The sequence below is a fragment of the Apodemus sylvaticus genome, chromosome 18, assembly GCF_947179515.1.
Source record: "Apodemus sylvaticus chromosome 18, mApoSyl1.1, whole genome shotgun sequence".
NCBI classification, from domain to species: Eukaryota; Metazoa; Chordata; class Mammalia; order Rodentia; family Muridae; genus Apodemus; species Apodemus sylvaticus.
In genome coordinates, this window is record NC_067489.1 from 70,234,812 (window position 1) to 70,251,905 (window position 17,094).

Genomic DNA, 17,094 nt, shown 5'->3' on the forward strand with positions numbered 1-17,094 from the left:
TCCGGAACCTCCCAGCAAGTGACGTCATGGGACAGGGTTACTGCGGTCGGCGGAAAGCAGCGGTAACTTTTAAAGGCGTGGCCTGGTCACGGCTCCTCAACGACTCACGGCGCGGCCCGCGGGCCACTTCTCTTTAAGGAGCGTGTCAGGGGTGGGACCTGGATGTACCCCTCCTGCCGCCCGGCTCCTTTAAGGCGCGGTCCTCGGCCTCCGGCAGAAAAGCTGCTTAAAGGCGACGCGTGGCGCGATGGCGGCGTTGCCCCGAGGGTCGCGCGGGCTACCGCTGCTGCCGCTGCTCCTGCTGCTGTCGCCGCTGGGCGGCCCGCGCGGCGCGGACGGCTACTTCCCAGAGGAACGCTGGAGCCCCGAGTCCCCGCTTCAGGCGCCGCGCGTGCTCATCGCGCTGCTGGCGCGGAACGCGGCACCCGCGCTGCCCGCCACGCTGGGCGCCCTGGAGCAGCTGCGCCACCCACCGGAGCGCACGGCGTTGTGGTGAGAGCTGCGGGCCCTGGCGCGGGGCACGGGGACTAGGCGGGACTAAGTTGGTACCGGAGGGACGCGGTTATGCGCCTGGTGGGCTCAGCTGTGCACTACGGAGTCTTGGTCATGCTCCTGAGGAACTCGGTCTTCTCTTTGGGGACCTGAATTATGTACCCCGGGGATCCGATTACGCACTTGAGGGCACTCGGCTCTGTCCCATATTACCGGGTTCGTCCACACTGCGGCTTGGGACCCCGAGCTGCTGCCTCCTCCCCTCAGGTACTTAGGAATCTGTTCTGAGTTGCTGCCAACCCTCTAGAAGCCGTGACTCCGCAGAATGGGCCAGGCTGGTGCTTCCAGACCCTCCTAGCGAACCCCGCAGCTTCTAAATAAGACTCCAGAGGCTTGGGCCGGCATTCCACGCTAGCAAAGTTAATGAACTTATCTTTGGGGTCTGACACCAATGTGCTTTCCGAACGCGCAGGTTCTGTTCAGCTGTGTACTAGTGAGCTGGGCATTTTTACTGCCCTGTCACCGATGGATGGGAATAGGCTTGGAGTGTAGCGAGTTTGAGCCGGGGTATTATAGCTGGTGGGTCTGAGCCACGATGGGAAACCCCCGGTGCCATCCTCTGGCCCTCTCTGTGCTCACAGGGTGGCCACAGATCACAACGCTGACAATACTTCAGCCATACTCCGAGAGTGGCTGGTGGCAGTGAAGGGTTTGTACCACTCTGTGGAGTGGCGGCCGGCAGAGGAACCCAGGTGAGCCCCAAGCCCCGGAGCTGGAATGCCCCACTCCCACGTCAGCTTCCTCATCCGGTCTCTATCTCCCAGCAGACCTCTGTCCCATTGTCCTTCACTCCATTGTGCAGCCTTGGACACAGCTGCCACACCTTTGTGGCTGAATTACTTTGTATCTGGTGGCCATCTACTGCTGTGTCCCTGGTCTAGGGTCTTGCTGGCTTTCACTCTCCTGTTTAACTTCATGATAAGCCTGTCTTACTGGGCAGTCCAGACCGGCCTTGCACTCGCCAGCCTCCTGCCTCAGTCTCCTGAGTGCTGGAGTCGTGGTGGTCCATCACCCGCAGTATGGGATCAGACTCAGAGCTGTAGACTGTCTCCAGTAACGCGTGTGCACGCTCCTGCTCCTGTTCTGCGAGCCTCCCAGCCAGGCAGAGCCTTCCAGGGCCTCGCTTGCCGTAGCTCTTGTACCTCTGGACCCTGGCACATGCTGGGCTGGCATTTAGGCCCCTGTGTCCTGCAACCCCCTGCTCTACACAGAGGCCTTCAGATCCACTTGCCTGCCCTCTGTTAAGCCCTCTGTGACCCCCTGCAGCTGTGCTCTCTGGGACCCCATGATGCCCCATGATGTGCGCACCATAGTTGTTCCTTTGCAGCTCCTACCCAGATGAAGAGGGCCCCAAACACTGGTCTGATTCCCGCTACGAGCATGTCATGAAATTGCGCCAAGCAGCCTTGAAGTCAGCTAGGGACATGTGGGCTGACTACATTCTGGTGAGTCGGGAAGTCTTAATTATCCACAGGGAGGATAGAATGGGTGGATCTAGGAGCTACCAACAACCCATTTTTCAGAAGGGTAAACTGAGGATCAGAAAGGAAAGATGGTGAGCATCCCTTTAATCCCAGCATTCAGGAGGCAGAGGCACGTGGACCTCTGAGTCTGCGGCCAGCCTCTTGTACACAGAGAGTTCCAGGCCAGCCAGGGACAGAGAAACCTTGTCTTGAAAAGCCAAGAAGAAGAAAGGAGGAGGTTGTGGTAACAGCTTTGTGGAGAGTGCTTGCTAAGCAGACTTGAGGCCTTGGGTTCCACCCAGGCCCCCAAATAAAGAACAAGGGAGCCTTTGTATCCTCTTAGGGCTGGGCACTAAGTTGCATCTTTTTAAAATACCTGTTTAAGACAAAGTTATTAATTTGTGTGTGAGGGGCACGGGAGGTCAGAGGACAAGCCATAGGCCTCACATGTCTCCTCCTAGGTGTGTCTTAGGGATTGGATTTTTGTGGCTTATTTTGGAGCAGCAAGGGTCACAAACTAGGTGGCTGAAGTGACAAGTTGCTGCTGGGCCTGCCCTCTACTTCCTGTTCCCTGGCCTGCAGTGGCCTCTAAGAAGGAAGCAGCTGGAGTGCCCTGGCTGTCCTGGAACTCACTCTGTAGACCAGGCTGGCCTTGAACCCGGAAATCTGCCTGCCTCTGCCTCCCAAGTGCTGGGATTAAAGGCGTGCACCACCATCACCCGGCTTTTTTTTTTTTAAAGATGTATTTGTTATATATAAGTAAGTACACTGTCGCTGTTCTCACACACTCCAGAAAAGGGAGTCAGATCTTGTTATGGATGGTTGTGAGCCACCACGGGGTAGCTGGGATTTGAACTCAGGACCTTCGGAGGAGCAGTGAGTGCTCCTAACCGCTGAGCCATCTCTCCAGCACAGGAAGTGATTTCATATTCCAGTACTAGACCTATCACTTTATATAGGAAGCTGCGCTGAGTTAGCATCAGGGTGACGTCCTGCCAGGCCTAGCCAAGGGGGAACTGAAAACCGTCAAAGCAAGCAGGAAGGGCAGCACAGGGTATCTGCTACAAGGCTCCAGAAGGCTCCACAAAGTTAAAGTTCCAGGTGCTTCTAGAAACTGTGAGAGCATTCCAGCTCCATACTGCATCTCCTTTCCTACCGTCAGCATCTACTTTCTCATCTGTGGAGTGGGCTAAGGAGCTGGGCCACTTCCTCCTTCTGGAGGCTCAGTGCCTCCCTAGGCTAAAGTCACCAGACCCCCCATCCCAGGCAGGGTTCCCTTGGGCGTTCGGCAGGAAGCTCTGCTGAGCCTGGTGCTCTGAGTTCATCCCAGTGTCCTCGAAATCGCACATGCGCAAAGGAAGGTGGATCTGTGGCCAGAACCACAGAAAAAGCCGCATCTGTCCCTGGTGCGGGCGGAGTCCAGAGTGTGGGGTCTGGCTTGTAGTGTTTGCATGTGTGATGTGAGACGGGTGACACCCCTGTCCTTTGCAGTACAGCAGCTGACCGTACACTGGGGTGCGGCCTGGACTGGCTGTGAGCTACATCCTCTAATGCTCAGGGTTTTGTTTTTAAATAATAATAATAATAATAAATTTCATTTATTTGTGAGTTCCTCCCGAGTCAGGGTCTAACTGAAAGCGGTACCCACTGGCCTGTGTCCTGTGTCCACCCACAGTGCTGGAGGCGGGCACGTAGGACACAGCGTCCGTGTGGCTCGGGCTCATGCGTGTGCTGCACGCAGTACTGTACCCCACGAGCCACACCCCAGTGTCCTCACCCCATCTTTTTACTGCTATTATTATTTCATGTGGCTAAATGCACGTATGCTTTTATTGCATGTATGTCTGTGCACCACACACCTGCCCTGGTGCCTGTGGAGGCCCAGATGAGAGACCCCCTGGGTCTGGAGCTGGCTGTGAGCTGCCATGTGGGTGCTGGTACCGAACCTCGGGCCTCAGCACAAAGAGCAGCCCATGCTCTCAGCCACAGAGTCACACAGAGGCACCGAGAGAACTCAGGCTCCATGGACGGCCACGCCCCTCCCCCTGGGCTGCTCAGCCTAACCACAGATGGACCTTTTGCAGTTTGTGGACAGCGACAACTTGATCACCAACCCCGACACTCTGAGCTTGCTCATTGCCGAGAACAAGACGGTGGTGGCCCCCATGCTGGACTCCCGCGCAGCGTACTCCAACTTCTGGTGTGGGATGACTTCGCAGGTACACTGGGGACTTGGACAGGCAGACTGAGTACCTGACAGACACGTCAGGGCAGTCCTCAGACAGGCATGGGGCGGGGTCTGCACACGGTCCTAACTCCTTTGTTACTGAGGAGGGGCCATGGGGAACTGGCCCAAATTCACATAGCAATCAGCAGTGTGTGGGGGGGAGGGATGGCGCTTCAGGCATGGCTTGATCCAGGTGTTCCAACACATGGACCAGTCCCAGTCAACCGCCACGCCCTCTACATGGCTCTCAAGGGTGCCTGTTGTGGCTGGGTGCAAGCACCACAGTGTCCACCCCGTTTGCACGCTTCCCTGACCACACCCCGTCCTCATGCAGGGTTACTACAAGCGCACCCCTGCCTACATCCCCATCCGGAAACGAGAGCGCAGGGGCTGCTTCGCGGTTCCCATGGTGCACTCCACCTTCCTCATTGACCTGAGGAAGGCCGCGTCCCGGAACCTGGCCTTCTACCCACCACACCCGGACTACACCTGGTCTTTTGACGACATCATCGTCTTCGCCTTCTCCTGTAAACAGGCAGGTGAGTGAGGCCGGGGCTGGGGCGGGGTGGGCTCCACACTGAGCAAGTCCAAAGACCAGGCCTGCAGCGTGCAGCATGCAGCGTGCAGCGTGCAGCTGGGCCTCAGGCTCAGCTGCCTCAGGGAGCAAGCGTCCTGTGCTCCTGGGACTCAATGTCTGCAGCTTTGCGCCTTAGCCGCCTTACGCTGAAGCTCCTTAAGACCTGCTGATCATCAGGTGTGGTAGTTCACGCCTGTGATCCTGGGACTTGGGAGTCTGAGGCAGGAGAATGGTAAGTTTGTGACACATAGGGTGAGATCCCAAATAACAAAAAGAGGTATGATGGATATCACATCTCCCGGTGTGTGTACTCTCCAGAGTGTGTGTCCGTGTGTGTGTGTGCGTGCGTGTGTGTGTGTGTGTGTGCGCGTGTGTGTTTGAGCATGTTCACCTGTGGGTGAGTGGAGACAGAGGTCAGGTGTCCTCCTCCTCTGCACCGCATTTACTAACTTGTGCACATGCCACGGCACAGCAGTGAAGTCACAGGACGCTGCGGGAGTCAGGTCTTCCCTTCCGCTGTGGGTCCCGGGGATTGTACTCAGGTCTTCAGGCGTGGTAGGAAGTGCCTTTACCTACTGAGTCATCTCAGTGGCCATGGAATTTTGAATTTAATGTTTTCCATTTACTAGATGGAACTAAAGCCAGAAAAAAAGGAATATGGATTAAGAGGGAGGCAAGAGGCGGCAGGGCGGGTGTTTTTAAGAAAAGAACCCACAGGGCATGGTCTGCTCACCTGTAATCCCAGCACTCGGGAGGCAGAGGCAGGCGGATCTCTGAGTTTGAGGTCAACCTCATCTACAGAGTGAGTTCCAGAGCAGCCTGGGCTACACAGAGTAACCTGTCTACAAACAAACAAGCAAGCAAAGCAAACAACAACAACAATACACACACACACACACACAAGAAAGAAATAAACCTGGCTCACCTGTAAGTTTTTCCGAACCAGACTTCAGCACACTGACTGTTGGGATCTGACTTCCCTTCCGCTTTGAGCACCCATAAACCAAAATCAGTTTCTACATTCGAGAAGAATGACCAAAATCCGAAATGAAGACCAGTGATTGTTTGCCTGAGACAGGTGTCATGCAGCCCAGGCTAGCCTGCAGCTCACCACGCCCCAGCCTCATCTTGAGGGCACGCGGCACTGATTCGCCTCTCGTGCCCTCCCTCAGAGGTGCAAATGTACGTGTGCAATAAGGAGGTGTATGGTTTCCTGCCCGTGCCCCTGCGCGCGCACAGCAGCCTGCAGGACGAGGCAGAGAGCTTCATGCATGTGCAGCTGGAGGTCATGGGTGAGTCTCCCCGGGCCCTGGGCCTGCCCGCCAGCTTGCATGCTTCCCGAGAACTGATTGGGTACCCTTGGGTGGCAGTCCCTGTGTGTGGCGTGTGACTGAGGGGGACCGTCGTCCCTGCCACTGGGGCGTTGTGCAGTAGTCGCAGGGTCAGCTGCCATCCTGGCACACGCTGCCATGCTCTTGTGTGCCCGTGTCCTCTGGTGTCCCCACACCACTGAGAAAACTGAAACATGAGCTGCTGTCTGTGGCACGTGTCTGTGAACGTGGCAGCCTGGAGGCCACGGCCGAGGGATGGCAAGCTGCAGTCACCCGGGCTACAGCTTGAGAACGCAGCCAAAAAGACTGATTCTGGTGTGCAGCAGAGTAATTCTGTTCCTGAGGGTTGGTACACCTATGTGACTTTTAGAGGGCCATATTTGGAGGGGCAGCAGCCAGTGTGAACCTCACTGCATTTGTGTAAAGCTTTCGAGAGTGAGGCTGGAGAAAGCAGCTCTGGATCACCGAAGTCGCCACTCATGCACTGCTGGGATAATCCCTATGCAGCTCTCGAGAGCCTGCTGTTTACCAGGCTCTGTGTTGGGCTCTGGGCATGAAATGCGAGTAAACAGATCCCACATCAGTCCCGGGGTGTTAGAGATGGAGTCAGGAAAGCAGGGATAGTATCCTGATGGCCAACACCAGACACTTGGGCCAGAAGAACTGACCAATCAGAGGCCTGGAGGCTCCCACTGCCTGAGCTGTCACAGCTGAGATCTGAGTTGCTCTGGGCAGGAACGTGGCAGGGGCAAAGGTCCTGGGGCGGACCCCGGTCTTACTGGGAGCTGGGAGAAGGCGGGGTCCGGGAACCCCAGTGACCTCTGCTTTCCTGCTGTCAGTGAAGCACCCACCAGTGCGACTCTCCCGATTCATCTCGGCACCCAGGAAGAGTGCAGACAAGATGGGCTTTGATGAGGTGCGCTGGGGCCTCCTGGGGGGGGCGCGAGGCAGCCAGGTTCACCCCACCTCACTGAGACTCTGGCTACAGGTCTTCATGATCAACCTGAAGCGGAGGCAGGACCGGCGAGAACGTATGCTGCGGGCACTGCATGAGCAGGAGATTGACTGCCGGCTGGTGGAGGCCGTGGACGGCAAGTGTGTACTGTGTGCGTGCGTGTGCGTGTGCGTATGTGTGTGTGTGTGTGTGTGTATGTGTGCCTGTGTGTGTGCATGTCCATCCATCCGTGTGTGTATGTGTGCGTGTGCGTGTGTGTATGCCTGTGTGTGTGTGCATCCTATGTGAGTCCTATGTGAGTGCATATGCCTGTGTATGTGTATATATGTGCCTGTGTGTATGCATGTCCATCCACCCATGTGTGTGTGTGTATGCCTGTGTGTGTGCATCCTATGTGAGTCCTATGTGAGTGCATATGCCTGTGTATGTGTATATATGTGCCTGTGTGTATGCATGTCCATCCACCCATGTGTGTATGTGTGCGTGTGTGTGTGTGTGCATCTTATGTGAATCCTATGTGAGTGCATATGCCTGTGTATATATGTGTGCCTGTGCATGTCCATCTGTGTGTTTGTGTGTGTGTGAGCACGTGCACGCATCCTATGTGAATCCTATGTGAGTGTGTATGCCTGTGTGTGCCTGTGTGTGTGCATGTCCACAGGCCTGTGTGTGTATTTGTGTGTGTGTGTGAGCACGTGCACGCATCCTATGTGAATCCTATGTGAGTATATATGCCTGTGTGTGCCTGTGTGTGTGCATGTCCACAGGCCTGTGTGTGTGTTTGTGTGTGTGTGTGAGCACGTGCACGCATCCTATGTGAATCCTATGTGAGTGTATATGCCTGTGTGTACCTGTGTGTGTGCATGTCCACGGGCCTGTGTGTGTATTTGTGTGAGTGTGTGTGTGCACACATGTACGCGCGCACGTGCATGCATGCATTTGTCTGTGTGCCTGTGTGTGCACATGCATGCATACGTGTGTGTTTGTACACACGGCCATCTTGGAAGCATAGAAGGGGTGGAGCTAGCTCTGCTGACTTCAGTCAGCACAGATGCAGTAGAGGAATGAACAAGTCCACAGCCGGGAACATGAAGGTTCTCGGCCTGGGATAAGCACCATGTTCTTGTACAAAGCGGTGGGGTGGAGTGGGGTGGGGTGGGGTGGGGTGGGGTGCCGTGGGGAGACCCAGAGAGTGAGGCCATTCACAGGATTGCAGAGGTTGACAAGTAGGCAGAGCTGCTGCTTTTGTCTTACCTCATCTCCCCATTTGCTCCCTATCACCATCCTCCTCCCTCCTCCCTCCTCATGCCACTCTCCCTCCTCCCCATCCTCAACCTCTTTCCTATCCCCCCTCTTTTTTCCCTATTCCTTATTCTCCTATTCCCCTGCTTTCCTACAAATGCCCATTGCTTTTCTCCTCATCCTTGCCCTGCTCCCCATCCTCTCCATACTCCCCATTCTCCTTGCTGTCCTCCTCATCCTTGCCCTGCTCCCCATCCTCTCCATACTCCCCATTCTCCTTCCTGTCCTCCTCATCCTCTCCATCCTCTCCAATCTCCTCCCCATCCTTCCCATCTCCTTGCTCTCCTCCCCATCCTCTCCATCCTCCACAACTTTCCCATCCTCCTCACTCTCCTCACCATCTTTGCCTTCCTCCTCTTTTTGCTACACCCTCCTCCCTCTGGCATCCCCACAGAGCCATGAACACCAGCCAGGTGGAGGCCATGGGCATCCAGATGCTGCCTGGCTACCGGGACCCCTACCATGGGCGGCCACTCACCAAGGGAGAGCTGGGCTGCTTTCTCAGCCACTACAACATCTGGAAAGAGGTAGGTGTCTGGGATGAGGGAGGCCTGACCCACAGTCCTTGGTCACAGACTAGGTCAGGTCCAGAGTCCCAGGGAGGAACTATGGTCCCCATGCCACCAGTGGAAGAATCTGTGTCTACATTTTAGTGTCTGTTTCAGGAACTGTTTTCACATTGGCCCTGACACACCTGAGTGGGGTAGCCACTGCCTTAGCATTGTCGAGATGTAGAAAGTGGGCCTGGGGAGTGAGGGGCCTGTAGGTAAAGTCTGGAGCTATGATCCCCAAGTGAGGACTGCTTGCCCTGCAACCTGACTCTGCTCACTGTTTATTGAAGTGATGGCTTCTGGCTTTAATGCCACTGGACAAAGCTGGTCGTGTACCATGATGTCACACAAGAACAAGATTTGGAACCTGCAAATGAAGCTGGATGGGTGGGGCTTTGGCTCCAGAGGATGAGGTACAGGAAGTAGAGCATCTAAGCATCCAAGGTGATGGGTGCTCATGTGAGCCACCGTCCCTTCTTAAAGTTCCTCATGGGCATTCTGTTAGCTTCATTGGTTTACAACGAAGCCCCTTAGACTAGGGGCATCGCACCAAGGAGGAAGGGTAAGAGGACCCCGCTGCCAGGAGTAAGGCTTCTTGGTATTACAGGCTAAACACAGGCTACGTCCTAGGCCAGAAGAGCCCAGGTAGACAGGCAGGCAGGAGAAGAGCGACGTAGTGGGCAAATAGTTGGATGTGGAAGGTTGGGGTGCGTATTTACTTCCTAACAAGCAGCTCTGAGGCTGGGTCTCCTTGACTTGGAGTGGCTCCTTCCCTCAGGTGGTGGACCGGGGACTACAGAAATCACTAGTGTTTGAGGATGATCTGCGTTTTGAGATCTTCTTCAAGAGACGTCTGATGAACCTCATGCGGGATGTGGAGCGTGAGGGGCTAGACTGGGACCTCATGTGAGTGGAGGTTGGAAGGGTTGGGGATGGGATACCAGCCTCGGGTACTGGCCCAGGCATGACCAGGGCTCAGGGGACAAAGTAAGGACAAAGTCTGGAGCTTAAGGACAAAGTAAGTCTAGAAGCTGGAGGATGTCAGAACTCTGCTGTTGGTTGGGTTGACTTGGTTTCTGCCCAATTTCCCTGTGCCCAGCCTTGTCTCTGGGTAGCATTCTCTGGCAGGTGGGGGACATGTAACAAGTCTCTGATTCTGCACTCCAGCTACGTGGGCCGGAAGCGCATGCAGGTGGAACACCCTGAAAAGGCTGTACCCCGTGTCAGGAACCTGGTGGAGGCTGATTACTCCTACTGGACACTAGCCTATGTAATCTCCCTGCAAGGAGCTCAGAAGTTGCTTGCTGCCAAACCACTGGCCAAAATGCTACCTGTTGATGAGTTTCTGCCTGTCATGTTTGACAAACACCCAATGTAAGAAGGCTATGAAGGGGTATTTGAGGGGGTTTGGGTGGCAGGCTGGGTTCTTTGAGTCCTCGAAGATCAGGGCAGGGGACTATTGTGCTTTGGCTAGGCATGGTGGGATAAATCTTAGTGGACTCAAAGGAGAGTCTCTGGATCATTGGTCTCCATCTCCCCTATGTCTCTGCTGTCTCCCATAGGTCAGAATACAAGAGTCACTTCTCTCCCCGCAACCTGCGTGCCTTCTCTGTGGAGCCCCTCCTTATCTACCCTACACACTACACGGGGGATGATGGCTATGTAAGTGACACAGAGACCTCAGTTGTGTGGAATAATGAGCAGGTTAAGACTGACTGGGACCGAGCCAAGTCCCAGAAGATGCGGGAACAGCAAGCACTGAGCCGTGAGGCCAAGAACTCAGATGTGCTCCAGTCCCCACTGGACAGCACTGCCCGTGACGAGCTTTGAGGCAGCTGGCAAAAAGCCACTGCCACACACCTACACTTCATGTGCTTGCCTGGGACCGTAGGACACTCAGACAGACAGCAGGGGGCGCTACAAACACAGAGGGCTCCGTGCCTTCCGGTTAGCCGGCACCTGCACACAGGCAGCATTTATGGAGCACCTACTGTATGCCGGAAACAGGGCTGGCCCCCAAGAGATTGGGCAGGAACAAGCATGGTCTGTTGGGTCCGCCATGAAGGAAGTTTTCTTGTTAGAGCAATGAAAGAGGCATGATTCCCCATTATCAGTGATTGATTTGATCATCGGGTTTTTATTGTTCAGACTGAGTCAGGTATTAGGGATACATACTCATTTTAAAACTCTGAGTGTTAATCGAGGGCTTACTGTATGTTAGGTACCATTCTCAGCTCTGGGAATACTGAAATAGGGAAAAAAACCAATATACCAAGCAGCTGCTATATTCCAGCTCTTCTACTGTGTGTCACTCAGGAGGTGCTGGACATGGCGGTCCCAGTGGTGCTTATCTCTGTAGTGGGCATGCTGTGCTTCAGTGGAAACAGTATTATTGACCCCGTGTTCTAGGCTACACGCTGAGCACAATGACAGAGTCTCAGCAGAATGTAACAAGCATTTATTGAGCACCTAGTGTGTCAGGTCTCGGACTCCAGTGTCTGCCCAAGGATGCTGTGCTTCCTGTATCCAGGAAGGGTTGTTCTCCTTTCCTTGGTCGACTGCTGCCTTTCAGGATACTCATGACCTTGCAAGCCCCGCCCCCCCAGGGTACAGGTGGGGCTGGAGCCCCGCCCACCCCCTGGCTTCCAGAGCTTCTCCTGCCCTTGTGTCTCAGGTTTCCCTTGGATGCTCGTGTGTTTGGGGCCTTGTGCCCAGCTGCATTGGGGTGCTCCTCTTGGCCTGGGCAGTGTGTTTCCCAGCAGGCCAGGGGGGTCACTGTCCCTTCAAAACCAAATTGACTGTCAGCTGGTCAGTGGGCGCCGCCTTCTGGGGATGACTGCCTGCTCAGGCCTCGGTAATTTGCTCATGTTTGTATTAAATCCTCCTCATTGGTTTTCACTGAAGTCTGTGGTCTTGGTGTCCCACATCCCTATCCCCACTGGTCAAGTTTGGGGAGACAGTAGGGCTCGCAGACACATGTTGTTCAGACCACCAGGCACTGAAGGGAGTGTGGGTGAGGATATTTTGGGAATCCTATGCCCTCACCTCACAAAGCAGCTGTGGGAGAATCTGGCGGATGGATTGTGCAAGATCTTGTAGTGGCCCTCGCAGCCTGTCTTCCTATGGAAACAGACTCCACAATACTTGTTCAGGGAAGAAGTCCACCAGGAGGCGACAGTGAGCAGTCACTGTCACCCCTAGACAGAGAGACCAGGTTCTAGTCTCAGTTCCTATCTGATGAAGCAGGCCAAAAGCAGCTTGAAGACAAACTCAAGGTCAGAATTATGAGGAAGCTGCTGACTGGCTGGCTAGCTCTGGCTTCTGCTCAGTCCAGGCCCACCTGCCTAGGAATGCCGACAATGTGGACCCTTGGTGTCAGTCATCAATCAACATGCCCTGGAGACATGGCCACGGGCGTGATGTGGGTAAGCCCTGAGTAGAGATGACACTCAGCTGTGTGGAGTTGATAGCTGGGAATAAGACAGACCCCCACCCCCCATACCCAGATTTTCTGGGTCAAGTTTACCAGGGTTATAGGGCTCTGGCCTGGGAATGTAGGGATGACTCTGATGCTAAGGTCCTGTTCCCAAATAGGTTCTTGATCTGTCAGCAAAGATACCATGGGCCAATTGCTGGGTAGAAGGAACAGAAGGGACTTCCAGGTCCCCACAGGCAAGCTAGCAGTTGAAGGGAGAGGAAAAGGAGTGTTCACCATGCTTCAGAGGGAGAAAAGCCAACCAGACAAGTGAGAGCTCAGGTGGAGTGGCCAGGCTGCTCCTGCAGGAGGAGGCTGTTCTGTGGGAGGGGGCTGCTCTGAGGGAGGAGGCTGTTCTGCGGGAGGAGGCTGTTCTGTGGGAGGAGGCTGTTCTGAGGGAGGAGGCTGTTCTGAGGGAGGAGGCTGTTCTGAGGGAGGAGGCTGCTCCTGCAGGAGGAGGCTGTTCTGCGGGAGGGGGCTGCTCTGAGGGAGGGGGCTGCTCTGAGGGAGGAGGCTGTTCTGCGGGAGGGGGCTGCTCTGAGGGAGGAGGCTGTTCTGAGGGAGGAGGCTGCTCTGCGGGAGGAGGCTGTTCTGTGGGAGGAGGGTGAGGCTGTGGAGCTGGGAATGAAGTTGAGTACAGATTTAGGCTGCTGAGCTGGGCGTACAGGCAAGGGCACACTAGCCAAGGTAGACTGGAGGCGCCCAGCAGCTGAGTCGAAAAGACAAGTTAAAATTGAGCAAATGTGTGTGTCTGTGTTTTCATCCACAGACCCAATATTCTCTGGGCGGGGCTGGCAGCATGGTTTGTTCCTGGAGTGTAGGCGGGGTTGCAAAAGCTACGCACTACCTGTGAGCATGCGCAAATGGTATGTGACTGGTGTGGACTAAAACTGTCCACGCTCTGACCACACGGCTCCCACCACACTGAGAATCCTCAGCTTGTCCCTGGGTCTCTTCTGTGCACTCTCGGACCATGTCACTCAGTGGTCCAGGCGCACAGGGCTCTTCCCTACATTGTGTGGGACCCCACATAGGACGTGCAAATCCTTTTCTAGATTCTCCCGTAGCCTAGGCTTTCCCACTGTGTAACCAGGGATGACCTTAAATCCTGGCCGTTCTGCCTCTGCCTCCCAGGGCTTGTAACGACAGGTAAGCACGCGCCTGGATCGCATGCCAGCCACAGAGCCCAGGGCTTCCTGCGCTCAAGGCAGCCATGCCAACAACCAAGTGCCACACCCCCTTCTAGAAGCCTCTGCTGCTTGGTTTGCTTGCTGGCTGAGCAGGGTACTCTTGTTGTGGGAGAAGAAAAACTGAATAAAGACAGCCTGGCCTCCTGTATGTCTACCCCCGACAGTTTTAGTGTGTGGGCTAGCTACTATGCATGTGGAGATGAAAGGACAATTTCAGGGAGTCCTGCTTCCACCACGTGCGTCCCCAGGGTTGAATTCAGCTTCCGGGGGTAGCAAGCAGGTTTACTTACTTGGCCCTTGTGGTGAGCTCTGACTGAGGCTTTATCTAAAGGAGCCCAGGAACTCCAGCTGGTTCCAGAGATTCTGTAGGGGGTTTTTTGTTTGTTTGTTTTAATGTTAATAAAATATTTTTTACAGAGACCAAAAAGTCAAAATAGTGCAAAACATCTCAACGCCATGCACTCATGAACACTCCCCAGGTATTTTGAACATGTGTCCCAAGTCATGTGTTGACTGAGCATTGAGGGCATCTTGAACGATGGTGGACTAACGGGGTGGACCTCAAAAACCCTCCAAAAACCAAACCCAAACCAAACAACAACAAGAAACAAAACAGAAGCACAACGCTGGGATTCTACCTTTGCAGTCACATGCTAAGAAAGGGGCTCCTTGGGCTGCATGGCAGGGGCTGGGGTCAGGAACCTTCTGGGGTGCAGGGGACCCGCGCTTGCCACCTTTGTCACCTGGACCCAACAACTCAGCTGAATTCGCTTTTTAAAACAATAAAATGCAAAGAGGAGAGAGGGGGTCCGCAGAGCCAGCTTTGGTCCTGAAAGATGCTGTGGTGGGGGTAGGGTGGGCGGAGTCAGGCTGGCCCCACCCCCACCAGGCCTGCCCTTTGGACCGGAGAGGTCTGTGGTCCAGGCTGAGAGAGGTCCCCAGGAATTCTGGGTGCACTTGATTTTTTTGCGTGTCTGATGGGGCAGTTGAGGTGACAGGCCCCAGGGCCTGAAACAGACTGGGGCGAGGGCGTGACCGACCCTTCAAGTGCTGACTCGCCCAAAAACGGTGCGCTGACTGAGGGGCCTTTTTAATTTTTCGGTGTTGGGAAAGGAACCTAGAACGCATGACTGGCAGGTGCTGGGCCACGCCCCAGTCCCCTAACTGAGGAATTCTAGGTAGCGTAGACGTGAGCCTGGACCTCAGATCCTTCCACCCGCTCTCCCTCCTCCCCTCTGCCCACACTGCTGCCTCCCTCACCTTGGCATCTGCCTCTCCCAGTCCTGTCTCTCCCGTGGGTGGGGCTGTGGCTCTCTCCAGCCTGCTGAGGTGAGGCTAACCAGTGTGCAGCCATCCCTGACCTGCGGAGTCTGGAGCTGCACCCCTGTATGTTTTAATGCAGGACTCCAGCAACGAGGGGTCATGGGAGGTGGGAAGCGCTCTGTGGCCAGGCCCTGGAGCCTCCCTGGAGGGCAGTGCTGAGATCGGAGCTCAGCCTTTGCCCCACCTCCATCTATTGTGTTCTGGGCTCAGCTTGGTCGCCGCCCACACAGGGGTATCTGTCAAGTAGGGGGGAATTTGTAATGAGAAACGTGCATGTGAGCTGGGGTCACGTGCAGACCCCTCAGCCACTCCTGACACAATTCACGTCAGCGTGACCTTCAATACCTGTGGCCTGCTTATGCCTGGGAAGCTTGGGGCTCCCGCGAAGCCTCAGCCTGGGATTTAGGAAAAACCGAGCCAAGCAAAGATGTCTCAGTCTCACGACATCGGGGCCAAAACAGAGAAGGGAAAGAATACTGGGGAATTCCTTGAGAAATGATTGTGTAGGGTGGGGTGGGGTGGGGTGGTAATGGGTGCCAAGGGATGGATAGGCGGTTTCTGGATAAATAAAGGGAAATTTTACACAGTCCTAGCCTGGGAGTCAGAACAATTCACTAGACAAACACTCCCACGTACTTCCTTCAACGTTCTGGGGCTGGAAACCACACATGCACGCAGACACACACACATACCCACGCACGCGCACACACACGCAAACACACACATACACACACAGACACGCATGCACACGCACACACACACTCACACACACACACACACACACGCAGAGGTTACCATAACTATCTCGGCTCTGTCAGTCACACAAGCCCCCACATCTTGCCAGCAGTGTAGAAACTTTGTATGATTGCTCTCTGGTCTGATCCCCTAAACTGTAAGTCACTCCCTCCTGAGCTCCAGTGTGGTTGGATCGAATATCCCCTCAAAATATGGAATGTCGCCTCTGAGCTCCCTGTCGATGGATGAAACCCGGATCCTGAGTGAGAGCCTACACCCTACCCTGTCACTACACGTGACATTCGGGACATGCTGTGATTCAAAGCCAATTAGAAAGGGTCATCCCTTTATCACAAGCACAGGACACTCAGAAATACGCGTACATATTCTCGCTCTCCCCTCCTTCCTAGTTTCTGGTCTCTCTGTTATTTCCTGCCTGGATTTGGAGAAAAGACGGGATGGGGGGCCCTTGGCTCTGGGAAAACCCCAAGCCCCCATTCTTGACTAGGCTGGTTCCTACTAAAATCCCAGGACGGGCGAGGACAGGAACTTGTTTGGCAGCCAGAGGGGTCAGTGGGGGGCCCTGGCCTGGGGGACCCTCGGGGAAGAATCGAGGAGATTCTAAGTCTGGTATTTAGCAGCGATGGGGGCTGGGCCTTTCGTCGGAGCTCAGCCCACCTTGTGTGGCACAGCATGGTGTCGCCAGCTGCCAGAGGGCCCGCTGCTGAGGGCGGGGTCCGCGGGGAGGGGCACCCTCAGCCCCAGGTGTGCGCCGAGGGCGCGTGTGCTTTTGAGAGCCCATCCCGCACTGTATTTTGCACAGATACCAGAGACTCCGACCCGACCGACCTCCGAGGCAGCCCTGCCCAGCCCATGCCCTGGGCACCGGACCCTCTATGGCTTTTCCAGGGGCAGGAGGCAGGGCCTCCCCAGACAAGGCCACTGAGGTTTAGGGGCGTGGCCTCTGGAGAGGCAGTGGTCTACGGAAGGCGGGGCCTTATCCGTGCCCAGGCCCCGCCCCGCCGCCCAAACGCGCGCTAGGGCGCAGGCGCGGCACCGCCCTCCTCGGCCGAGCGCGTGTCCGACTTGAGCTTGACGAACTCCTTGGCCACCTCGTCGTTGCTGCGCTGCGAAAGGATGCGCAGCACGGTGAGCCCCGTGTCGTCCATGTGGATGCGGCGGCCGAGCGGCAGCCAGCACGCGGCGCTCCCGCGCTGGGCCAGCTCCCGCAGCTGCAGCACCGCCAGCCCCACCGTGCGGTCCTCGCGCGCGAAGCAGTAGTCCTTCACGCACACCTGCAGCTCGTAGCACTCGGGGCCCGCGTCGGCGCTCAGCGAGCTGTGGGCAAGCACCGCTTCAGCGAGAGGCCACCGAGAGCCCGGCCACCCGCCGCCACGCGGGGGAGCCACCCGC

General features: G+C 55.7%; 2 protein-coding genes across 2 annotated transcripts in view; one reads left to right on the forward strand and one right to left on the reverse strand.

The window, feature by feature from the left end:
- Nucleotides 1-143: 143 nt before the first annotated feature.
- Nucleotides 144-11,861, forward strand: Colgalt1 (collagen beta(1-O)galactosyltransferase 1). The gene is made up of 12 exons (XM_052162731.1): nucleotides 144-492; nucleotides 1,134-1,244; nucleotides 1,880-1,997; nucleotides 4,100-4,234; nucleotides 4,577-4,781; nucleotides 5,992-6,111; nucleotides 6,990-7,066; nucleotides 7,139-7,245; nucleotides 8,802-8,934; nucleotides 9,737-9,864; nucleotides 10,126-10,332; nucleotides 10,521-11,861. The coding sequence occupies exons 1-12, from the start codon at nucleotides 248-250 to the stop codon at nucleotides 10,786-10,788; spliced, it is 1,854 nt and encodes a 617-aa protein (XP_052018691.1). The 5' UTR covers nucleotides 144-247; the 3' UTR covers nucleotides 10,789-11,861.
- Nucleotides 11,862-15,999: 4,138 nt separating this feature from the next.
- The window catches only part of Unc13a (unc-13 homolog A), a 39,945-nt gene continuing 38,850 nt past the window's right edge, over nucleotides 16,000-17,094 (reverse strand). The window contains exon 41 of the mRNA XM_052162147.1: nucleotides 16,000-17,019. Coding sequence (XP_052018107.1) covers nucleotides 16,719-17,019 — 301 coding nt within the window. The 3' untranslated portion in view covers nucleotides 16,000-16,718. The remainder of the gene's footprint in view (nucleotides 17,020-17,094) is intronic.